The sequence below is a fragment of the Cicer arietinum genome, chromosome 4 (genome assembly GCF_000331145.2).
Source record: "Cicer arietinum cultivar CDC Frontier isolate Library 1 chromosome 4, Cicar.CDCFrontier_v2.0, whole genome shotgun sequence".
In the NCBI taxonomy this organism is placed as follows: domain Eukaryota; kingdom Viridiplantae; phylum Streptophyta; class Magnoliopsida; order Fabales; family Fabaceae; genus Cicer; species Cicer arietinum.
In genome coordinates this window covers 8,308,301-8,334,186 of record NC_021163.2, presented here as the reverse complement: position 1 = coordinate 8,334,186, position 25,886 = coordinate 8,308,301, and the positions used below count along the sequence as shown (strand labels likewise).

General features: G+C 31.7%; 4 protein-coding genes across 6 annotated transcripts in view; 3 read left to right on the top strand and 1 right to left on the bottom strand.

Annotated features, from left to right (window-relative positions):
- The window catches only part of LOC101513682 (putative E3 ubiquitin-protein ligase LIN), a 9,260-nt gene extending 5,568 nt beyond the window's left edge, over positions 1-3,692 (bottom strand). The window contains exons 1-6 of the mRNA XM_073367617.1: positions 3,315-3,692; positions 1,887-2,824; positions 1,617-1,680; positions 1,149-1,511; positions 936-1,021; positions 8-578 (exon numbers count right to left, since the gene is read on the bottom strand). Coding sequence (XP_073223718.1) covers positions 8-578; positions 936-1,021; positions 1,149-1,511; positions 1,617-1,680; positions 1,887-2,824 — 2,022 coding nt within the window. The 5' untranslated portion in view covers positions 3,315-3,692. The remainder of the gene's footprint in view (positions 1-7; positions 579-935; positions 1,022-1,148; positions 1,512-1,616; positions 1,681-1,886; positions 2,825-3,314) is intronic.
- A 3,497-nt stretch (positions 3,693-7,189) lies between these two features.
- On the top strand, positions 7,190-12,114 carry LOC101513364 (uncharacterized). Its single transcript, XM_004496032.4, has 6 exons — positions 7,190-7,415; positions 8,437-8,925; positions 9,087-9,308; positions 9,388-9,460; positions 10,490-10,597; positions 11,466-12,114. The coding sequence occupies exons 1-6, from the start codon at positions 7,299-7,301 to the stop codon at positions 11,831-11,833; spliced, it is 1,377 nt and encodes a 458-aa protein (XP_004496089.1). The 5' UTR covers positions 7,190-7,298; the 3' UTR covers positions 11,834-12,114.
- A 1,859-nt stretch (positions 12,115-13,973) lies between these two features.
- On the top strand, positions 13,974-22,694 carry LOC101512819 (ATP-dependent 6-phosphofructokinase 4, chloroplastic). 3 transcript variants are annotated; one of them, XM_004496030.4, is made up of 14 exons: positions 13,977-14,314; positions 14,746-14,792; positions 14,950-14,989; positions 15,082-15,144; positions 15,213-15,350; positions 16,333-16,491; positions 16,584-16,637; positions 16,731-16,799; positions 18,407-18,536; positions 18,710-18,750; positions 19,514-19,738; positions 20,267-20,315; positions 21,232-21,386; positions 22,371-22,694. In XM_004496030.4, exons 1-14 carry the CDS (start codon positions 14,042-14,044, stop codon positions 22,527-22,529), a joined length of 1,602 nt encoding a protein of 533 aa, XP_004496087.1. In that variant the 5' UTR covers positions 13,977-14,041; the 3' UTR covers positions 22,530-22,694. The 3 variants fall into 3 exon arrangements, with proteins under 3 accessions (XP_012570079.1, XP_004496088.1, XP_004496087.1); XM_012714625.3 differs by lacking the exons at positions 20,267-20,315; positions 22,371-22,694 and having other exon boundaries at positions 13,974-14,314; positions 21,232-21,380; XM_004496031.4 differs by lacking the exons at positions 16,333-16,491; positions 16,584-16,637; positions 16,731-16,799 and having other exon boundaries at positions 13,976-14,314.
- Positions 22,695-23,353: 659 nt separating this feature from the next.
- Positions 23,354-24,510, top strand: LOC101512509 (ethylene-responsive transcription factor ERF106). The gene has a single exon (XM_004496029.4). The coding sequence runs from the start codon at positions 23,704-23,706 to the stop codon at positions 24,379-24,381; it is 678 nt and encodes a 225-aa protein (XP_004496086.1). The 5' UTR covers positions 23,354-23,703; the 3' UTR covers positions 24,382-24,510.
- The last annotated feature ends 1,376 nt before the right edge of the window (positions 24,511-25,886 follow it).

Below are 25,886 nucleotides of genomic sequence, written 5' to 3'. Positions count from 1 at the left end.
ATTCCTGCAAATTTTCTGATGTACAAAGACTTGTGATGTAAGGTGTCAAGGAATTCATAATTGTTTCAACTGCAGCTTGAGATAACACACTAGTTGGAGATGCATTGACAGCAACCCGCATAAACCTGTTGTTCCTTTGTCTAATGTAATCTTCTTTGTTCTTTTGACTTGGTGAATCAGTTGTTTTCTGTACAGTTGAGAGAATTGCGATGTCTTTTGCAGATGGAGAACATGAAGAACCCCTTGGTGTGTTAGAATTTGAGAATTCTTGAGCTAGTTTAGGATTCTGTTCTTTCCATGATGTTATCAATCTCTTCAAAACATAATTTGTTTTCGGTAAGATGTTTGCAGATAAAGGTTGTCGCGTGATCGGGCATGTTGTGTTTCCTGTTCCGAGCCACTCTTGAATTGCTTTTCTTTCATAGGTCTGACCTGTTTCAAGTGTGACAGGATCACAAAATATCTGACCTGTGATTGGACAAACAAAATCTTTGGGTGGTTTTGATCCAATTGTCAATTTCTCTAATTTTGGAAATGAAGTTGAACTTTGATATCCATCATCACTTTCACAATGGGAACTGCAAAACCAAAAGGCAAACAAAGTTGAACCTTAGGAAGGAAATAATAAATATTATTTACTTGTCACAAGCCCTAATAGTAGCATAACAACTGTAAAGATGATCCTAGAATATGACACTATTTGGATAAACAACTTAATTATGCGTTTTTTGCTTAAACGTTTATCATATAAGTGCTTATATAGAAGCTTTCCTGAAGAATTTATGGAAATAAGCTAAAAAAACAGCTTATAGACATGTCATAAGTTGTTTTCTTAAGCTCTCCTAAACAGTCTCACAAGTGTTTATGTCATTAGATAAGTTCAAATAAGTCAATCCAAATAGGCCTATAGCATAAATAAAAGAAGTGGTAATTACCTGTCATTCAACACCAGACTACTCTCATTGTCTTGATTCATACTTGGTGTTTGACTATCATTCTTCCCCTTAATATTTTCCAAGACCTATATCCCAAATAACTGTTACATTGTTGAACTTAAAAAAATAGAAACTACACCTTGCAAGTTGCAACCATAAAAAAGCTACAAGTAATAATAAATAATGGGTTTATGTAGATCTTATATAACATACCATCACTTCTTCATCACCATTTAAAATATGATCAGAGCTTATGTCTGGAGATGATGACTGAGAGTCACAAACAGTCGAGTTCCTGAAACGACTTGACAGTAAACGCAAAAACTTCGATTCTTTTTTATGATGGATATTAGGATTTGTAGGTGAGTATTTTGGAGCAGTTCTTGGGGATCCCATAGGAGAGATACTAGGTGATTGTATTTGATTCTTCTGGTTTGATTGATATACTTTTGGTTCAACATCCTCATCCTTGACATTTGAAGGTTCAGGTGAGAAAATATTGTTTTTATCTGAATCCAAAGATGCATCATAAGCCTCAGAGTCTGAATCATGTTCATTATCTTCAATTATGCTCTCCTGCATAAAGCAATTTATCATAAGGCCTATATGAATATGCTACTTTAAATCCATTTATCAAAATCTATATTATTAGCAACAGACATATAGATAATTTTCTATTACCTTAGCTCCCCATGTGGATGATTTTTCCCCCTTAGAATGGTTGGAATTGGAAGTTAAATTCTGTCTGTTGAAAATTCAGTATCCAAAAAGTGCATACAAGAATTAGAAGGTTCAAGTGAAATAACATGCATGTTGAACTTTCTTGAGCTAAGTTTTTGGCACTGAATCATATGACACATGGACAGGCATATATGGTCTCGTCGCATAGCATCCCGAAGTTCATTCAAACACAGATTCAAAAAATTCAAAATTTGAGTGCATAACTCTTACCTGGTTTTTTCAATTAAAACATCTTTACATCTTCTTGTCATAGAAAATCCAGAACTCTTAGGCAAAATAGGACCAAATTTTACAAAATCTGGAACAGACCGGCTCAACTCATGCAAAGGAGTCATTGGAGGCTCAGCAATTGGCAACATAGGAACCACCCTTTTACTTGAGGTTGAATCAGGGTTCATACAATCATTATAATATTTTGCATATAGCCTTGTGTTTTCGTCTAAAGACTCTCCATAAAGCTGCTCCAATTTTTGCAATTTATCAAGTTGATGTGGCCTCATAGAAAAAACCAAAGACTCATTGAAAAATTGTTCAAAATCAGCTGTATAAGACAAATCAGAAGAATCGGGTATAACTTCCATCATAAGCCTATGTCTCTCTTCTGAATACCACCCTACAATTGAACTCATATGTGGAAGAAACAAGTTTTTCCATAACTCAGGTGCAAAATCAATCCTAGAGAAAAAAGGATCAACAATGAACATCTCAATAGCATGAAAAACACAACTCTGAATGTTATTCCTCAACTTCCATAAGTATGATAAATTTAAATGTGCCCAAGCTGATAGATATGAGTTTGGAACTCCAGCAGTTTTTTGCTTAGGATTCAACATTGCACACACTTGCAACATCTTCTCTGCATAATCTAATCTTGCAAGCTTAGTTTCCATGTTATAAGTATTTATAGCTTCTTCAAGTGCTTCAATACCCCAATCTAGGTTTGCTAAAACTGCTTGATCAGAATATTCTACCTCGGTTTCTTTGTCGCCATTTCCATCTTCAGCTGCTAACCTCTCAGCACACTGATCTTTATGTTGTGTTCTTTGTTCTTTGTTGATTAACCTATCTTGAATGAAACTATCAATAGTTGTTGTCAAGAATCTAACAATATCCTTCTGATCCATCATGAATCTGAAGTTTCCAGCCATCTATCAAAAACAATCACACACAAAAGAAAGCCCTATATAAATTTGTTCAGAAAAAGTGAAAATTAGCATACAAAAAGCATAAACTATCATTTAGAAAACAAACTAAAATCATCTAAGTACACCATCTAAGTCAAAACACCTAAATAACTTTCATCAACCTACGTTGATCCAGTTGGTAAGGATTCAACTCATATCCTACAAGTACCTGAGTTCAAATCATGTTGTCAATGTGAAGACTTTATTGATGAGTAATATGTAAATATATTTGTAAATACCCTCTAATCCCATGGGACCCAACTCACAAACTTTTCTTTTACCAAAAAAAATTCCACCTCCAAAATCAGTAAGTATTTGCATCAACTCCTTTTGAAGCAAACATTTTTTTTTTTCATACATCACTAAATAATCGATATTGTTGCATGCAAGTTGAGACCAACTAAACAAACATCAAATTAATAAGAATCTTCAAAACAGATATTAGGTGTTTGACCTTAGCTTCTCTTCAACCACTACAATTTTCCACTTTGATCCTTCAACATATGCAACTGATGATGACTTGACATGTGAAAATAAAGGGTATGCTACTAGCTGCAATAGAAGAATATGATAGTAGTACAAAGAAAAATACTCAAATACTCTGAAATTATTCAACTATATGAATGAGACTAAGCTTTGATTAGTCTTTGACTTATGATAAAAGAAAGAGACATTAACTATGAAATGGACATGATGAATGAGCCAACACGTTTCTTGCAAGAAGAAAAATCAAGAGAAGGGTGTGCAAGAGAAAGAAAAAAAAACTATGTGGTATATACAAAAACAAATTAACAACAACAAGGTTGGAAATTGTTGTGCCGGCAAATAGACATATAATTAAGATGTAGTATATAAGAATATGTGTTAATGTGATGATAGAAGCAAAGCTAAGACTAAGGCACATATATATTATTTATTTGATTTATAAATATTAAATTGTTCAAAGGTTACATGTAGTTGTATTTTATAGTTTATGGTTAAATCATTAGGAAATGATTGGGTGTATATTGCATTGACAAAAAACAAACAACCGTTGGCTTTTCGGATTGGACTGTTACTATACATGCTTGAATTGAAGGAGTGAAATGTGAAAGGAAATTCCCTTATTAGCCTTAGAAGAACATATCATATGAAACCACCAACCCCAAATTTTCAATATGTTTATTTATTTATTTTGCCTAACATGCTTTCGGTGGCATTGGGGTGTGTTTAGTAATTAGTAGGTACACTTCTGAGGCATTGTTTGATTAATGATTAGTATAATAATATTGGAATAGTTTTTGATATAATTTTTTTTCTTCTAAAATAATGTTATATAAATTGTCTAAAATATTGTTAAAATAAATTTAAATTATTGTTCATGAAAAAGTTATATTCAAAGTATTTATATGTAAAATTGTTTCTCACTCTTTTTTATGTACTTATAGAATTTCAAATTGTCCAACTGAATTGGAGTTCTGGTAAAATAAAGTTGTTTATTGCTTTTTTTATAGGTCCTTTGATCCCACGTTAACTTTAACAACTTTCTACTGCAATAATACAACTCTTAAAGAAATTCAAATGAGTTCTACAATTTAAAATGATGCACCTTAAGAAAGTTATATTGTAATGTAAAAAATGGATTGTTATATATATATATAACTGTTCTTGAGTTTAAAAACCTTTGGAGATGATATTTAGAAGTGAGAGTTCATATGTTAGTTACAAAATCAAAATGCAGATTTTTTGAGATGCTTTCCACACCTTAACATCAATTCAAATGTGTGCATATGAAAAGTTACTAAATTTGTAAAAACCACACATACTTTTAGTAGCGAATTTGATCTATCTTTTTTTTACTTTTTATTAGATTTTATTTTTCTGAAATGTTAAATACACTATCAAATCTTAATTTACGGTAATGTATTTGAGGACAAAAAAAAAATCACAAACGGATGAGTAGCGGGACTTTATATATTGCCAGTCAAAGCCCAAAAACCGCTAAGGCATAGAAAATGGCCCATAAGCATGATCTAAAACAGAATTAACAAATAGTCTAAACAAAACAAAAAAACATGTAAATATAAAACACATGCTTTTGACCATCCAACCTGACGGACGTTGGTCAGGATATAGAATAGTTATGGTAACTATAAAGTCCTCAACAAACTTTTTATACATAAAAATAATTTATAAAATAATTATAAAAAATATATTAAATATTTTAATTTAAATTTTAATTGTATGTTTTTTGAATTTCGTCAATATATATAAAAATCAAATTAATTATTTAATAAATTAAAAAGAAAAAATCAAAATTAATTAAAGTGATTTTTTTTTCGCGTTCGAGTTCAATTTAAACTGAACCAACCCAAATAAATTCAATGTTTATTGATTTGGATATGATTTCCCTTTCTTTAAAATCGATCATTGAATAAAATCATTAGACTATATCAATATTATTATCTTAAATGTGTGTTTTATTTAAGAATTTTTATTTATTCATATTATTTTTTTCATTGTAGTTTATATACTCTCATCGTTAAAAAAAGTTTGCATAATTGTTTTAATAGTATACAAAATTTATTTTAAAAAAGAAAATTTTATATTTTTAAAATAAGTATCTTAATTTTATTAATGTCAACTTAATTGAACTAAACTAAATCAATATACTATTTATCAATTTGATTTTAATTTTGTGCAAAAATAATAAAAACCCAACCAAACTAATTATCTTTTTGTTTAGAGTTGTTTCATCTCCAAACGTACTAATAAGAGCAATATATTATATTCATAACTCCGTCTCTTTTAAATTTTATACAACTTTTCGGTCTAATTTTTTCTATTTTTACAATTGCGTTTGTAATTTTGTATGTGTGTGTGTGTTTACATTGCAAATTTATAATATATATAATAAACTACTTTATTTTAATTTGTCCTTTAAATTTAAAAAATGCAGTCCCTAAAGAAGTTGTTCAAACTTTGCCACTGTTGTCAAGATATCAAAACAAAAAAGATATGTAAATCTGACAAGAAGTGTGTTATTTGATATATCGATATTAATATTATATAGACATCGATTTTTATCTTTGGTTACTCCTTGGATTCAAGTACTAACAATGTGTGTGAGTGCATTCGAGCTCATGTGTGTGATTTGGGGTTCTTTGTTATCATATGTCCTTTTCGTTTGTCCCTTCAGTCATCAACTATTGATGTCAACTCATTGCTAAGGAGGATGGGCAATAATTTTGAAGACGAATTCTTGCCTTAGGAAAGAGCACTTTATGTTCGGAATATGTGACATGAGGTGACAATTAAATCTTTTTAAATGATATGCAAGTGCATCGAGAATGATGGATCAAGTGTGTTAGATCACAATTTTATTCTTTAAAAGGTGGTAGTACCTGCAATTACTCTAACAAACATGAAGTGAATGAGATGTTTAAAAAGAATCAAAGGTATTCCTTTTTATTTAATAAAAATATTCTTTTTACAAATAATAAAGTGTGATATTTCACATACGATTCTAAGCAAACAATATCTTAAAAATATGACGTTGATGATACAAAATTGGATCTTTGACGTTGTTTGTGGAAATCGAACCACGAATGATTTAAATCACACATAAGTACCAACAGATTTTTTAGGGCATTTTCAACAACATTCATGAATATATTTCTCTCATTTTTTAATGACATCAGCATCCTTCTAACGATAATAGATTTTAGGCCAACAAGTTAATACGTAAAAAACTCATTGTAAGTTACAGATGATATTAATTACATGAAGTGAAAATGTTTCACAATTAGTTATAGAATCCGTGCAACTCATAAGGAAAATGTTTCCTAATGGCTACATTAGTGTTTTTTAATGGAGCTAAACAAAAACTCAATAAGAAGGTACTGTCGTGCACACTATGAAACTTAAGATACGTTTGGATAGAATTTGGAGGGAGAAAATGAGAATTTATTTTTCTTTTTTAAATTAAATAAACTATAAAATATTTTAAAAATAATTTAAGTTTGACTAAAAGATGAGTTATCCTCGCTCAAAAATTTAATAGAAAATAAAACCAAGTAGTCCTCCTGATAATAAAATTTGTTCCAAAAAAAGAATTAATAAAATGGAAAATTGAATTAGGATTTAATTTAACGGTCTATTGTTTGTAAGCATAATAATAGAAGAATTTGAAAATGGTGTCTGAAAAGAATGAAACAAAAAGGCACTTCCATAACCATTCCTACCAGATCTATTCGATAACACTTCATCATCTTTTCACATTCACACTCGCACCATACAAGTACAACTGACACCACCACGTTATCCTTATGAATAAGGACGGTTATTATTATTAATAATAATAATAATAATATTATTATTATTATTATTATTATTATTATTATCCTTTGTTTCCTTGAAAGTAGTTGAATCACTTTCAATTCAATTGCTGATCCATTCAATGGAGTTCACTGAATCTTACAAGCAAACGGGTCCTTCTTCTTTCTCCCCAAATTCTCGCTTCTTAGCCGTCGCCGTCGATTACCGCCTCGTCATTCGTGACACCCTTTCTTTTAAGGTCCTTCTTTATTTTATTTTATTCATTTACTACTACTTTATCAATTTTCATTTTCCTTTGCAAATGCGCTTTCTGTTTTAAAAGGATCTGGATTTTTGTTTTCTTTCAGTGTTTTTGCTTTAATTATTTATTGTCTTTTTTCACTAGGTCATTTCAGAATGTTGGTGTTGGTGGGAATTATTTAGAGAAGCAAAGTTTGATGGTTCTTAGATTATTAGATTTGCAGCAAAATTAAACGGTTTCTTAGCCCATTTCTATATATATGTAATGAGATTTAAATTTTGACTGACAACTCAACCAGATACTTGCTAAGTTAAGTGTCTGTTTTTAAAGTTGAACTCTGTGTTTTAAGACTTTCAGTTCTTGTAAGATGTTAAGCTGTATAATGTTGTAAACAGAAAATTTAAGTGCAGAGAGTCTCAGAAAATTTGGGCTTAGGAATGGAGATTATAAAACCCATGGAAAATTTATGGATTGGAGGCAATACTTCCAGAGGTTGTGCAACACTTCATTGTGATGATTTGTGTTCCTCAAATCCGAAAGCCAACACGGAATGAATGTACAGCAGGGCTGAATATTGGGCACAGCTTTGTGATATAAAAAGCCAGTAAAATTAAAAAGTGATAGTTGAAATTTAAATGCCAACTTATAACATATAGTATGTCATTTTCCCTTTCAGTTTATGCGTGATAAAATTTTCAGAGTTCCAAAACTGTGAACCAATCAGTTAGTTATAAATCACTTCGATTGTTACTTATTACTCTAATTCTTCAATGTTTCTCTTTTGCTCTCTATGTTCCAACATATATTGTATTTGTGGGTGTCTATGGAGCTTTTTCATGACCTGATCACTTCCCATTAAAGATTACAGGAATGTATTCGGAAGTTGGAATTATAGTCTCTAGGTTTTAACCTGCTTTATGTGAATTATATATACTTTGGTATTGTGCACATATTCCAACTTAGTGATTCCAAATATCTGCTTATAGTTTGTGGTTTTGAATCTTTCTGGCTTATGTAGGTTGTTCAATTGTTTTCATGCTTGGACAAGATTAGCTATATTGAATGGGCCCTTGATTCTGAGTACATTCTTTGTGGCCTCTACAAAAAGCCGATGATACAGGCATGGTCACTGACCCAGCCAGAGTGGACGTGCAAGATAGACGAAGGTCCTGCCGGTATTGCATATGCTAGGTGGAGCCCGGATAGCCGTCACATACTCACCACATCAGATTTTCAGTTGCGTTTAACAGTTTGGTCGTTGGTAAACACAGCTTGTGTGCATGTGCAGTTGCCAAAGCATGCTTCCAAGGGGGTTTCCTTCACAAAAGATGGAAAATTTGCTGCGATTTGCACAAGGCGTGATTGCAAGGACTATATAAATCTGTTATCTTGTCACACATGGGAAATAATGGGCATTTTTGCTGTTGACACTCTAGATTTGGCTGATATCGAATGGTCACCTGACGATAGTGCTATAGTGATATGGGATTCACCGCTTGATTACAAGGTAACAACCGTCTTTCAATTTTTCTTTCCTAGCCCTCTTAACATGCGAGATTTAGTAAAAAAAATGTGATTCAGAATATTCCACCAAAATAAACTTATTGTTAGCAAGTTGTGCTATATTTATATTTCCTAAAAACTCGGTCATTTTTGTTTGATACTTAGGTTCTAATCTATTCTCCAGACGGAAGGTGTCTTTTCAAGTATCAAGCATATGAAAGCGGATTAGGAGTTAAAAGTGTGTCGTGGTCTCCTTGTGGTCAGTTTCTGGCAGTGGGTAGTTATGACCAGATGCTGCGGGTCCTAAATCATTTAACTTGGAAGACATTTGCAGAGTTTATGCACCCATATACAGTCCGCGGCCCTTGTTATGCTGCTGTTTTCAAAGTATTCCTTTCTGACACTTTTATTGTTGATGGTGTTGCAGTTTATGAAAACTTTATTTACCATGTCCTTGAAATTGCAGGAAGTAGATGAACCTCTGCAACTTGATATGTCTGAACTATGTTTGAGCGACGATTTTTCTCAAGGAAATGATGGTAAGTAAGCATAATTGCTGTTGGAACCAACACTTCTTTTTGGCAATTACACTGCTTCTTATTACTCCTGCCGGTATTGCATATGCTAGGTGGAGCCCGGATAGCCGTCACATACTCACCACATCAGATTTTCAGTTGCGTTTAACAGTTTGGTCGTTGGTAAACACAGCTTGTGTGCATGTGCAGTTGCCAAAGCATGCTTCCAAGGGGGTTTCCTTCACAAAAGATGGAAAATTTGCTGCGATTTGCACAAGGCGTGATTGCAAGGACTATATAAATCTGTTATCTTGTCACACATGGGAAATAATGGGCATTTTTGCTGTTGACACTCTAGATTTGGCTGATATCGAATGGTCACCTGACGATAGTGCTATAGTGATATGGGATTCACCGCTTGATTACAAGGTAACAACCGTCTTTCAATTTTTCTTTCCTAGCCCTCTTAACATGCGAGATTTAGTAAAAAAAATGTGATTCAGAATATTCCACCAAAATAAACTTATTGTTAGCAAGTTGTGCTATATTTATATTTCCTAAAAACTCGGTCATTTTTGTTTGATACTTAGGTTCTAATCTATTCTCCAGACGGAAGGTGTCTTTTCAAGTATCAAGCATATGAAAGCGGATTAGGAGTTAAAAGTGTGTCGTGGTCTCCTTGTGGTCAGTTTCTGGCAGTGGGTAGTTATGACCAGATGCTGCGGGTCCTAAATCATTTAACTTGGAAGACATTTGCAGAGTTTATGCACCCATATACAGTCCGCGGCCCTTGTTATGCTGCTGTTTTCAAAGTATTCCTTTCTGACACTTTTATTGTTGATGGTGTTGCAGTTTATGAAAACTTTATTTACCATGTCCTTGAAATTGCAGGAAGTAGATGAACCTCTGCAACTTGATATGTCTGAACTATGTTTGAGCGACGATTTTTCTCAAGGAAATGATGGTAAGTAAGCATAATTGCTGTTGGAACCAACACTTCTTTTTGGCAATTACACTGCTTCTTATTACTTTTTTTTTTTTTTTTCTAACCAGACTCTCCAGAACGACCCTTTAGAGTCAGGTATGAGGTTACAGAAGTTCCAATCAATTTACCATTCCAGAAGCCTCCTGCTGAGAAACCTAACCCCAAACAAGGAATTGGTAAGCTGGGCTTCCTTTAATTTTTGAATCCTTCAAATCATGTCTTTCCTTGTTACATAATGTAATGACGACATGAAAGCAAAAACCAGGGTTCTTAAATCCATTATTTGCACGGTAAATAGGAAGAAATTGTATTATTTGATGCGGATATTGTTTTCTGGTCTATTTGATTTTTGGGTTGCATATATATTATAGCACAAAATAGAGCCATGACAAAATGGACAAATATAGTAGCATGAAGTAGTCATTCCTTTCCTTAGGACCAGAGCAGATCTGAATGCAAATGATTTAATTCAAGTAACCGGTAATATGAATATGTTACCTTTCATGTTTTAGTGGATACCTTATAATCTCCAATGGTATTGTTAATATAACATCTGGTTCTTTCTTCCCTCTTTTCCACCTTGTGGACCTAACATGGTCTCAACTCTAAAGGCAGTGCCATCTATTATGATATGTAATTCACTGCCGGGTTCTAATTTTGACATTTTCCCTGGGCTTTTAAACATCAGAATCTCTATCCGTACATTCTTTCTACGTTGCAATTGCAAGTTATTATTTTCTTTGGATTGACTCTTCAGTTAATCATATTCTTTATTGATGATACCTTGGTTTATGCAATATCACTTTGATGAATTGTCATTATAATTCATCTAGTTGCCTTTGGATCTTAGCCCCAACACTTCTAATTGAAGGCGTATTCGGTGTCTGATACTGACACATGATTACGTTCAATTAATTAATTTTCTCAAATCATTACAGGAGTCAGTGTCAGTACTTCATAGATATAATTTGCTCATTGCCTTCTGTTGCTAGCTTTGCATGACGACTCTTTTGGACCAATTGACCAAACAAATTTTTCTTGCAGGCATGTTGTCATGGAGCAATGATAGCCAATACATATGTACTCGCAATGATAGTATGCCTACAGTACTTTGGGTATGGAATCTTCGACATCTTGAGCTTGCTGCAATCTTAGTGCAGAAGGACCCTATCAGAGTGGCAGCTTGGGACCCGACATGCACTCGCCTTGTTTTTTGCACGGGAAGCACACACTTATACATGTGGACCCCGTCTGGTGCCTTTTGTGTTCATGTTCCTCTGCCAAAATTTTCGATAACAGACCTTAAGTGGAATTCTGATGGCAGTTGTCTACTCCTTAAGGATAAGGAGTCATTCTGCTGTGCTGCTGTACCCTTATTGCCAGAATCTAGTGAATACAGCTCAGATGAATGATGCTTCTTACAAGGGAGTAAAACAAAATTACTATGGTAAATATGAACATCTATGTTTATCTTTGTGCATCTGGTAGATATAAGTGTATCTAAGGTTTTTAAGGGTATGCTGATCAATGCATTTTTCAAGAGGGGCAATTGAGCTGTGCTTTGTAGTGAGAGTTTCTCTCTGAAACCGTTTGTAATATCTTTCAGCCCTTATTGTAGGAGCATGGATTTAACACCATTCTCTTTTCGTGCTTCATTTTTATTAAAAAAAAAAGTGCAATGCTGTTGATTGTATTGTCATTTATTCTAAAGCTTTAGGCTCTGTTTGGGAGTTAAGAGCGGTAAGGAGTGGAGGACTTATGGGAGAAATGGAAAGACAAAGGAATCTTTCACATTTTTTTATTCTTTTTGAAGAAAATGAGATGAAAATATCTTTGGGTAATATTTTTTTTTTTAATTAAGAGTATTATAAAGTGAAGTAATGAATTTGAAAATTTATTCAAAGCCATCCTTCAATGCATTTTTAAGTTCATATTGGAGGGGTTTAGTCCAATGAAGAAATAATAAATCTTATAGAGACTACTTACCTTTCCCATTCCCTTTACTTTTTCATTTGTCCTCAAAACTCTCTCCTCCCTTTTCCTCGAAATACTATGATTAATACTATGCATTAAATAGCAAGATGCTCAAAGACAAACCATGATTAATACTATGCTTTACTTAGCATGATGCTCAAAGACAAACGAAATGATATTTTTTTAAAGAAATTATGTGCATAGCAGTTCTCATATTTTAATTTATGTAATTCTCTTTTCATGTGATTGAATGTGCAACTTTAATTAAATGTTATGGACTAATCATTTTTAAAATCAAACAATTCATTTTATTTATTTATTTAAATCCGACATCTTCTACATACAACTACATAGGTTATTTTTTCAAACCGAGTAGAACCACAATAAACAATAAAACTCACTTTAAGAGTCTCTTTGGTTTAGATAATAGGAATAGAGATATTTTAATAGAGAGGAAAAAAAAGACTACAAAGAAAAAATAAAGATATATTTAGTTCAAAAGAGAGGTGAAGGTAAAAGAGTGATTTAAAATAATTTTTAAGTTGTATTGACTCTCCTCCTCTCCTCAAGAAATGATCCTCTCATGCTCTTTGATGTTTTAAATCTTTCGATTATAGTTAAACTTTCTCCATTTTTCTCAAATTATGAAAAAACTATGTTTTTCAATGGTCAAGATCTCCACATTATTTTGATATTGTGATGATCCTCATCCTCCTCCCCTCCATTGGAAGGAGAACAAAATGCATTTTTTGAGGGATTTTATTATCTTTTCTTTTTAAAATTGAATCAAACATGTTTTTTTAAAAACTGAACCAAACAAGTTTTATTTAAATTATTCCCTTCCCATCTCTTCATCTATCTCAAACCAAATAGACTTTCAAAACTTTAATGTTATGGCTATGGATGTTTATATCCAAATCGATTAAAAAAAATTGAAAAGCGCACAAAACCGAATATTATTTAATGTGTTTGAATATTATTTTATAAAAACTGCACAGATCGAATGAAATTCAAATTCAATTTCAAAATCGATATGTAATGCATATATTTCAATTTTAATAGAATAATGTTATTGAAACACAAAACTTACAAAATAAAACACAAATACAATATCATTATTCATTTTAATATTTGTTTATTTTTTATTAGCATTAGATATTACATTAATTTATTATTTGTTAGTATTATTGTTATTAATAATTTATTTAATTTAATAATTTGTTTATTATATTATTTCATAATGTTAATTTTTAATATATTAAATATTATATTTTGTTTCAAATTTATTATTTTAATACAATTTTATAATAATAATAATATCAATAAAAATTTGATAATTATAATTTAAATAATCAAAAATCAATTCAATATAAATCACGTTAATTTATATGACATTAATTTTTCTATAAAATGTGATCCAAGGCGTGAGTATTTTAATTTTTGTGTCAAATGAATTTTTGAATTCATAATAGATCCAAACGGCACAGCAAACAAAGTCTCGCTGTACTTTATTTTATGCATAAGTTGCACAGTTAAATGAACAAATAATAGTAATAATAATGCACTGAATAATTGATTTCTATTTATGTAGTCGCAAGAGAGAGAGAGAGATTCAGCTCCCAAACTAAAGGAATCAAAAAGGGAAAATGGATCTCTCCGCTTCTTCTCTCTCTAAAACCCATCCTCCATTTTCTCTTTCCTCTACTTCCTCCTTTTCCGATCAACTTACTTTCCATCCAAACTATGTACAACTGCTGCGATTCCGCCGTTCTCACTGCGGACTCTTTCTCCGGAACCTACCATCCATTTCCCGCCAAAATAATCTCCCACCTGCTCGGCTTTCGAATCAAACTTTTGACAATGACGGTTTTGTCCTCGAAGACGTTCCTCACCTTACCAATTTCCTTCCCGATTTGCCGGTACTTTTCCCTCGCTGTTTCTAATTATAAACCCCTTATCAATACTATCAATAATTGGGTGCTCATTAAATTTTTTCAAATACTATCAATTTATCACGTTATTTTAAGAACATTAATACCTAATAAAATAGACACATTAAATTCATAGTGATTGGTGCTTATAAAAAGTTATAGAGGTAGTAATAATCATAGTGATTATCTGAACTAGTTGCTAGGCTTCATATCATATCAAACTAGTATAGTATAAAAAATGCATTTTCAAGTCATTAAGATGAGGTATTTGTTGGATTACTGTGACTGTAGCATAAGTACATTGTGATCATTTAGAGCTATAATACTCCCTCTTGTCCTATAAATAAGACATTAGATGGAAAATTAAAAATCCCATATTGTTGGTTTCTGATAATGTTGCTTTAATCCTTCTTTTTCAGTCGTATCCAAGCCCATTGCAAAAGAGCCAAGCTTATTCAATTGTCAAGTAAATCTACTTCTTTGCAATTTGTTTTAAAATTGTCGGTGATTTTGCACTATAACTTTGAAGTTTATATTAATGGGTTTCTTCTGGTTCCCAAACTTTTTGTTTTATGCTATTAAGTTTTATGAACACTTTTATTTAAATTGTTTTATACTTGCAGGAATACTTTTGTGAATCCAGAAGATGTTGTTGCCCAAACTGTGAGTGACCCAATATTGTCCTTTGTTTGTGAATTATTTTCTTTTCTGAATGATTTATGTCTCTCTTTTATCTTACAATGTTTCATGTCCAGATTGTTGTTCAGAAAGATAGTCGTAGAGGTGTTCATTTTCGCCGTGCTGGGCCTCGAGAAAAGGTATAAAACACGGAATTTTTTGGGTCCATTTGTAATCTTTAGAAGCTGATAACACCTTCTAATATTAGGTTTACTTCAAGCCAGAAGAGGTACGTGCTTGCATAGTGACTTGTGGAGGATTATGCCCAGGAATTAATACAGTGATTAGGGAAATTGTGTGTGGCTTAAACAACATGTATGGTGTTAAAGATATACTTGGGATTGAGGTGAGTTTTGTGAAATTACAAATTTCCTGCTATCTGTTAAAATATAATACTCCTTCCTTACTTTTGTTGATTGAAGAATTATTGCATACTATTTGTTTAAATTATTAAAAGTTTTTGATAAAATTTGAAAAATAATAATATAAATTTGACTTATTTGTTGTTTGTTGAATAGTTATATGTTATTTTAATCTTTTTAACGTGAACTGGAAAATTTATAAAGAAACGAGGATAGGAAATCCTCCTAAGCAAAATAACCAAGAAAATGGGAAGGAATGCATGAAAAACCAAATTCACAACAATGATAGTAGTATAGAAGGGAAGCCACAAAACATTGTTAACTAGTTTTAGAATTTGGGTTAAGCTTAACTCAACCATAATAACTAACTTAAGGGGTGAGTATTGCCCGAGAGTTAAGTTCTAAGGACTACTTTAGCTATATCTCGGTTCTACATGATCTCAACCACCCCTTCACGCCCAAGATTGGTCATCTAGAGTGTGGACAATGAGTTGAATAATAGATCTAGAATTGACACTGATACCATTTTAGAATTTTGGTTGAGCCTTAATCAATACCAAAAGCTAGCTTAAGGGTTGAGGATTGTCCAAGCCTTGTAAGGACTACTTTAGTCATATCTCTAATCAATGTGGGATCTTAACAACTAGTATAACATGATTTTTGCTAAAAAAACTTTAGAAAACTATAGGTTATTTAATTGATATTAATACATATCTTTGTGAAAGGAGTGTTTATGACGGATACATTGAGAAGAAAAGGCTATGTTTGATATAAAGCATAAACATATTATAGCTTGATAACACTCATTAATATGACTCAACTCATATCCAAACAACCAAAAGACTATCTTGGCATATTTAGGGTTTTAAACATTTTTACCAATCTGTGAGTGCTGTTTCTCAATTTCTTTTACGATTATTTCTTGAATTCTTATTGTTCACCATGTTGCTCCTGAAACTCATTCAGGAAGGATATAAAGGGTTTTATTCAAAAAATACCCTGAGATTGACACCCAAGTTGGTCAGTGATATCCATAAACTTGGGGGAACCTTTCTTCGTACGTCTCGCGGAGGACATGATACCCATAAGATAGTAGATAACATTGAGGACCGAGGAATAAATCAGGTGGTTAATTGTTATTTTTAAAATTCTGTAGCTTTAGGTGCTTTATAGATTATGGACATAAACCAAGGGGAAAATTGACTTGTGCGTGATAGGTATATATTATTGGAGGTGATGGTACCCAAAAAGGAGCTGCACTCATTTATGAGGTATCAATTCCTCATGTGAAATTTATTGTCTTCAACAAGTCTATTATGTAGTTTTGTTATGGAATAATGTAATTTAAGCATCCTCTAATGAAGGAAGTTGAAAAACGTTGTCTTCAAGTGGCTGTGGCTGGGGTTCCAAAGACAATTGATAATGATATTGCTGTAAGTTTCTTAGCCATAATCTGTTCTAAACTGGTGCATACATAGAAATTTTAAATCACTAATTACATATTCTTCCTTTTTTAATTAGTTTTTTTTTTTCTTTCTTGGCATCATTTTTCTGGGGGGGAAAACAAATGTTCATGTCGAACAAATTTTGCTGTATTTTTAGAGTATGAATTGTTAATATGTGTGATGATTTTGGTGCTGTTTTGGCAAGCTAAAATTTATCTTTTCATTCTCTTAGAACAATGTAAATATTTTGGGAAGATATCAATTTGAACTTTCTTCTTATTTTTGGCTGCAAAAGATGGTGGTAAGAGTTGCTTTGCATTTTATGCTCATAGGTGTTGTCCAGAGTCTTTGAAATCATCTAATTGATCGAATATTTCACAACTCACAACCCAAAATTCAGGGCAATGAATAGCATATAAGAGTGCATCCAACCTAGCAAATCTTTCGAACATGTAACATAAAGGAAGACATAAAATATTCTTTAGAAATACATATCCAAGTTTTTCCTACAACTAAGACATTCTAAATATTGCAAACAGACCAGGGTTGAAATTCTTCAAGTTTTCGCCACTTTAAACCACAGGGGTTCACAAAACCCAACACTGACCTGATTGTAACGTCATCAATTCAAAAAATCAGCTTTTGTGGATCCAACGTGTAAATAACCGAGCAACTATAAAAAACCAATAGTGAAATTAAAATCTAATAAACATGTCAACCAGGACAAGTGTGGTAACCAAAAGAATTCTTCATTCTCCCAAAGACAGATTGGAGCTAGACGCTTTCCCCTTCCCCTTATCAAGGAAAAACGACTGTTATACAAGACTAAGGATAGCCAATATTTAATGCACTGGAAATGGGACAAAAAGGTTGACAAATGTTTCAAATAAAAGTAATGTATGTAACTTCCACTAAAACTGTGCTATCGTGTTTTTATTTTGTTTTTTATTTTCGAAGATTTAAACAAGAAATAGAGAAAATACCATAATGTTATTTTCACTATATATCTATTTTCAAAGATTTGAAAACAAGAAATAAGGTAAAAACAAATTGGTATTTTTTAATTGATAGTTAAAATAGGAAACTTTTTTTCAAGCTAAACATGTCTATTATTGTTTTTACAAAACTTATGAGAGCCTCTTCAGTTAAATGGCCAAAACTTCAATCGTTATTCTCCTACCCTTCTAGACCTAGTTAGCTAAAAATATCATCAAATTAGTAAGAGATTGTCATAGATATAGATATTTATTAACACTTGAATTAATACTTATTTTGGTCTTCCAAAATACCAGTAAAAAAGATTTTACTCCAAATACTCCTAAATGTCAGATGTCTTTTTGAATAATTAATATGATGTAAAAAATGACGTTGAAGAGTTGTGTTGATATTAAATTTTGATGTCAAAGAACCATTTTGGTGTATTTATTGTTTATTATTAGTTTGCAGTGTGTGCGTGATAGACATGTATCCTTAACATTTTTTGTCAAATATTATGTCTGTGTATAACATAGTATTAATATAGATGAATTTATAAATATAAATAAAACATGGACATGTTAACAACGTTTTGTGATATTTTGCATGTTTGCCTCTAGGTGATAGACAAATCTTTTGGATTTGATACCGCGGTGGAAGAAGCCCAGAGAGCCATTAACGCTGCACATGTGGAGGTTAATAGTGTTGAAAATGGAATCGGAATTGTTAAGCTAATGGGCAGATACAGTGGTAAACAATGCTAAACAAATTACTCATTTTGTGCTTTTCCGTTTTTTTACTATCTATTTTTTCCCAATAATATTTTCATTGAAATGACATAGAATGGGAGAAATATTGATATTAGATCTTTAAGCATCCTATTTCTCATTTCAGAAAACTACTTTACAAGCTTCCATCTGCAGGTTTCATTGCTATGCATGCAACTTTGGCAAGTCGAGATGTGGTAAGGGTTCAATGGATCACATAATTTATTAGGTGTTTTCATATTCATGGGTGTTCGGTGAACTGATTCTTTTGGTAGTCTGAAATTTGTAGTTCATCTTATATATTTTTCTGGTCATATCATGAATAAATCTGATGGATCATAAGCTTTATGACTAACAGAGAGATATTTGGGAAAATTGTGCTCAACGGGGGTACAGGTCTTTGTGTTTATATTTAGTAAATTAGGCTGACAGTACATACATTGTTGTGCAGTATAGTGGGAAGGACATAAATATCCTCTCTACATTAATAAATTCATAATACACTTAACACTCAAACTTCCCTTCAACTTGGATCTTAGATGTTAATCATGTCTAACTTGTTACCAAGGTAATCAACCTTTGTCCCACAGTCCCACTAATTTGCAAAAGAAATAAAAATTACTTTGCACGACACAGTTGAAATCTCACATCGACTAGAGATACGACCAAAGTTCTTAAAAGATTTGGGCATTCCCCACCTATTAAGATAGCTAGCTTTTGGGTTGAGTTAGACTCTAATTCCAAATTCTTAGATAGAATCAGAGCCTATCTTAGATGCATTATTGGGTCAATACCTCTGCTATTCCACATGCATTTGTTCACACCCTAGATCTCTGTTATTGCGCAATCTTCATATCTTGAGCTAACTTTTGGGGTCGAGTTTGACACCCTTTGTACGTCTTTTATTGATTTTTCTCAAGAGAGAAAAGGAATGCCTACTAATAGCAGGGGTTGTAACAGGATTGCTGCTTGATTCCAGAGTCTCCCTTTTATTTGGAAGGAAGAGGTGGGCTTTTTGAGTTTATTGATCAGAGGTTAAAAGAAAATGGACATTTAGTTATTGTGGTAGCAGAAGGAGCAGGTCAGGAATATGTTGCTGCAGAAGTGCATACATTAGAAGAGAAGGATGCATCAGGGAACAAGCTACTTCTTGATGTTGGTCCGTGGTTATCTAATAAGATCAAGGTATGATGTATTATCTTTCCATCTCATGGACAACTTTTAATTCGGGCAATTCTTTTTAGAACCAGCTTTATGCCAATATCAGTCGACTTACTGATAGATCAGTTCTATAATGTTAAATATTGATTATAGGCTTTTTTAATTTTCTTGTCTTTTTTTTCTTACATAATTTTTACTCATAAAACTTGTGTGAGATTGCTTTGAGATGGGAAATTTATTGATGTGGAGTAACAACTATCTCAACCCCTATTCTTACTCATTAGTCTTGTTCAGTTTTCTGATTTGTTCTTCCTCATCAAAATGAAATGACAGTCAATAACTGTACTCTTAAATAGAAGAACGATGAATGTGTATGATAGGAGTATAGACTTCGGAGCTGACCTTGACTGAGCGCTATTTGGTACAAACAAATGCAACAGTCTTCTCGTTTTGATGAACATTTCTTTTCATTTCTCTAGAAGTTGTAAGCATGTTTTTTTGTCATCCTTTAGGTTAATTTTTTTTCCTTAATATACATCCTACTTGTTACAGGATCATTTCACGAAGATTCGAAAGATTGCTGTAAATATGAAATATATAGGTGTGTTCATGAATGTGTCGAGTACTTTTGTATTTATTTCAATTGTGCTAGGTTACCTGAAGGAATGTTGCTTTTCACTAACAATAGCTTTATCTTTATAAAAGAGTTCTCACGAAAATGTACGGTCCAGTTAAAAATCTTATTATAGTTAATTTAACATTTCACTGAATCAGATGGAAAGGAAATATACTATAACTTGTTTCTAATTAATATTAATTAGAGGGAGAAAAGGTGTATAAAGTTATGTTCTGAGAAGACAGATGGTTTCCTTGGGGAGCTTTGTGCTTGAAACAAGACAATCTCTCAGTGTCTCACGTAGAGGTCCTCAATGAAACGGAGGTGGTTGGTGACATCGGTGGAAGGGGATGAATCTGAGCAGAGGCACAAGTGCAAGTCAGAGAGAAACCTGGAGGCAGCATGTTTCTCTTTCTCTCTGCGTCCTTCTAACTAGAGAGAGAGGGCTGGGGGGGTGATTGTCATAAAATTAAAGGACTTAACATTAATAAATGGTTGTGCATCCTAAAAGCCACCTCATAACTAGATAATATATGTGTGTAAAATTTGAAATCAATTAGAGTAGTTCTTCTCTTCTTTTTAAAATCAATTAATAGTGTAGGCAGCATGTTACTCATGTCAAATTTCTACACGGTTGAACTGAAACGCGAGACAATGTTAGTTTCAAATTATTTTCTGCTTTTGTTTTACTAATTCCAAGAAACAGTTAAGCTTGAAATTTTAAATTAAAATTATTCTATTTGTTTATGATTTATTTTCATCCAAGTTAACTTTTAATGTAATATGGGTACATTTGTTAAGTAATTCTTTTAGATTCTTTTCAGTTTTCTTCTCTACTGAAATCAAGAAATTTATTGTTTTTATTTTTATTATAAAAAATTTATTTGCGTTGCTTCCATAGATCCAACATACATGATTCGAGCAATTCCAAGTAATGCCTCGGACAACGTTTACTGCACTCTTCTTGCTCATAGTGCTGTTCATGGAGCTATGGCAGGATATTCTGGCTTCACAGTCGGCCCTGTGAACAGTAGACATGCTTATCTCCCAATCGCTGTAAGTGGTCTTTTTCATTGACTCAATAATATTCTTTTTTTACGAAAAAATAACTCATGATTATGTTCACGTAAATTACTTTCCTGACTAAAAATTATGCTCTGGAAAGTCTAGTTCAAACAACCTCTATAATTTTTTTTTCTGAACACATTTTAATATAATGTTAACCAATTTAAAATTGAATGCTTTGCATGGCATCCTGATCTGCATTAATGATTAATACGTATCATTTAAAAAGCAAACTATTCCAAATGATAAGCCTTATTAGGCTAGGAGTAATTTTTATTTTTATTCCTCTTGGTTGGTGTGAATCTTTCCTAATACCTACTAGGTTTCTTCCCTAACACCCTTCTGCTATGTTTTTCTTTGATTTGGCAATCTTCCACCCAAGCAATTTTTTCTTATTACTTTTTTGCATGCATGAAGGAAAATATAGATGAATCTTTTGAAGAAACTTTCTTAAAGAACTAACTTGTCTAACTAGGATAAGGGAAGATTGCTAGCCAGGCAGCCATAAAATCGTGAAGTTCTATGATAAAAAATGAATGTTTCCTGGAAAATGGTAAAATTTCTTGAATTTGAACTCTCAAAATAGGTTTACCTCAATCCACTTCATCTGATGTAACCCTTACATGAAAAGTTAAAAGCTTTTTTGAACTCCAATTCAATCACCCTATGATATTGGTTATCAAGTTGTTATTACATGCTGCATACTTCTTTTCTTGTTAAAACTGTGTATCTACAGTGGAAAAGTTCATCGATAAATGCTATAATTAACCGTTTATATGAACTTTGTACGACTTTATGTGTTGGACAACCTTGGTACTTTCTTCCCCTCTAAAATTTAAATGTGATACTGTTATTGACAATTTAAATATTTGGAGATCATATTCTACTTTGCGTTTCTCCTAGTTTATTTTTTTGCATGTTTTTATCCATAACATTTTGTAGTATATCAGCTGATCATAGAACATCTTGTTGCAGCGTGTAACAGAGAGACCAAATACAGTTGAGCTGACAGGTAGGATGTGGGCGAGACTTCTTGAATCGACAAATCAACCAAGTTTTGTTGCCTCTGACCAACAAAGAGTTGATAAAATGATCATCGAAGATACAAATACGAAGAATATTACCTCTATCTAGGTTTAATATGCGCATTGATTAACCTTATATAGTGACTGATGCTTCATGTTATTTTTTTTTTTTATTGTGAAAATTTGAATATTGTTGATTTACATAGGGGCATGATATATGGCTGCACATTATCATATTTTTTTATTGCTTAATTATATATACAATTTGTGGCAACGTATGACATGGTCTACCAATAAAATCCCCACAATTTGCATGGGAGAACTACAATCAAAATAGGCCACTATATAAATACCATATAAATAGATACCATATAAATAGAGTAACATACTTCCTTCGTCTTACCATGAGTCATCTATTTATCAAAAACTTTGTTCTAGAATTAACATTATTATTTTTAATAGGTCATATTATTATAGTTATAGTTTAAAATAGGTCACTCAATAAATACTATATTATTATTTTTTAATTGTACTATCTAGTTAATATTATTTACATCACTTCTATGTTAATATTTTTTACTTCATATTTATGGTAATGATGAATGAATTTAATTTGTATACACTGATAGTGTAAAAGTTTTTTACAGTGTTGGTCAATCTTAGTCGTCAAATTATTAAAAATATTTGATTTTTATCGTAACTATATTAAAAATTATAATTACAAATGATTGGAAATTGTCAAATTAGTTATTATTGTAGTACGGAAGAGGAGATGGTAGAGAAGGAAAACCAAGGAGCACTGTATTTTTAATATTTGAAGGAAAAAAACCTACAACTTGTTTTCTGTTTTCTCCTTTGCTGGTATTGGCTAAACCACTTGGCAAGAGTATGAATTATGCATCCAGACGATCGTGACAAATTTCCTTAAATGTATTGGCGCAAGTTGAAGATATGAGGGTCCCAAATGTACCATACTTAAAACAACAACCTTGTCTAACTTGCAAATTGCAATGCAATGTAGATTCATCAGCTGGATACAACCAAAAACAACCTTTTGAAACCCCTCTTTGTATGTAATCACAAGTCTTGGTTACATTTGTATTGCTAAATACCAAGGACCAAGTTGAGAGTCTAATTAATGGCTATGTTGCTTCAATGTAGGACATCGAAATATGCAACCATGTAATTTGGATAAGATAGAGTGAAAAACGTGTAAGGGTCCACTTCATCAGCTAGATTAGCAACACCAACATCATCAATTCTAATATATATCTTGGTTTATCATGCTTGTTTTTCATCTCAAATTCAACCTCCTAAGTCCTATTCTCTCCATAAAAAAAAACATAAATATGACAACATCAAAAGAAACTTCAAGTTTGAAACTATTGAGCCAACACCTGTTAGAGGATAATATATCAGAGTCATTTTTCACCAATCTCAATTCTGTCAAACTTGAATACCCCTCATCAGAAATTGATTTGGATCCATATTTTTCAGAACAAAACAGCTTCTATAGTTTTCTTGAAAGCTTTGGTTTTGAAGCTGATACACAAGTTGTTGTTGACTTCAATTCTGAGGTACAAAACTCTAATGCAGAGAGTTCCTTAGAAGAAACAAAGAACATATCAAATTCAGCTGAACCAATGGTGTTGGAGAAGAAGGAGTTACAAACATGTTATGGAGAGAGGCATTACAGGGGAGTGAGGAGAAGACCATGGGGTAAATTTGCTGCCGAGATTCGCGATTCAACAAGGAAAGGAAGCAGAGTTTGGTTAGGAACATTTAACAGTGAGATTGATGCTGCTAAGGCTTATGATTGTGCAGCTTTCAGGATGAGAGGTCAGAAAGCTATATTGAATTTTCCTTTGGAAGCTGGAGAAGCTAATCCGAAGCCTAATAACAGTGTTTGTGGCAGGAAAAGGAGAATACATCATAGAAATGTTGCCACAAGTTCAAGTTAAATTAGTGTTCAACAATGGCTCGAATATGAGCACAGCACCTATGTAAAAAAATGTTCAAAATTAAAATATGTTAAAAGTACTATGTGATGTAAATTCTATGTGGAAGAGATTGTTTTTTAATGTTTTCAATATGTGAGTTAAAGCAATGAGTTAAAGTTAAGGAAACAAATGGGGTGAAATTCAAACTAAGAATTAACGAGTTGATGAATAGTAGTGGTGCCACTTGAAAAATCGATAATTTTTTCTAGATATGCTTTAAAATTTTCAATTTCAAGGGAAATTCAAAGGTGCAAATAAAAACAATAATTAAAAAAAGGTAGATTGACAAACATCAACAACACATTGCTGTTTGTGAGCCAGAGAAGAATTGTGAGGAATAATAGCTCAATTGTGTTAGTGGTACCTTGAAAAAAATGTTATTTATAATGAGATTATGGAAAATAGTTCCGCAAGATTTTTAAAATTTATTATAATAAATTTTACTTATAATTAATCAACACTTTTAAGTTTGAATTCAAAACTTTAATCTAGTAATATCACTTCTCATATTTAATATTTAAATATCTTATATTATTTATCATTTTAAATATTAATAAAATATTAAAATTACTTTTTTATGGGTACAATATTAAATTACTTTTTAATGTTTCATTATTTATTTAAGTAGTTGTAGATATACGGTGAATTAATAAAGTACAAAAATCTTTAGTCTTAACGCGTTACAAGTAATAATTTTTAAGATGCGTGTTACCTAAAAGACCCTTAATAATAGAAGGAGGGAGGGAGTATCGGATTACTGCAACAAAAATAATTTTTTTACCATGTAAAAAAATTGTATTTGTATGTTGAATTGGTATTTATGAATTATATTGATGATTTGATTTTTATAAAATTAAAAGAACGGGCATGCACATTCTTAAGGATTTTAACTCATTTTAATTTTTTTGATTAAATAAAATAATTTGTTTAATTATTATATTTTAATTAATTTTTTCTTTTAAAAATTAGTATAATTTGAAGTTAAGGAAACAAAAATTGTAATAAACATATACTCTCTCATTAAAATAGTTTTTGTTAATTATACTTTTCTAATTTTGAATTATAACTATTTTATATGTTTATTATATTATCATATTTATATTTAATTAACATAACCTAATAATAAAAAAATAATTTAATACTAATACAAATGAATGTAAAAAGAGAAAGTCAACAACCGACAAAAACAATTTAACTGGTCATCCATTTTTCACAAATAAAAACAATTTAAGAACAAAAAAAAAATTGACTTTCGAATGGAAAGGTCCTGAAAAGGAAATTCATTATTAGAAATATATTTTTATTAAATATTAGAACTATATTATATTATTATTATTATTATTAAACTAAAATAATAAATAAATATGACACGCTTTGTTTGGCAATATAAATACGACTCGGTTGGATACTAAGTATTGTAATTGTTATTAGAATTGGAATTTAGGGTTTTTTCTTCTCTTTCAGGG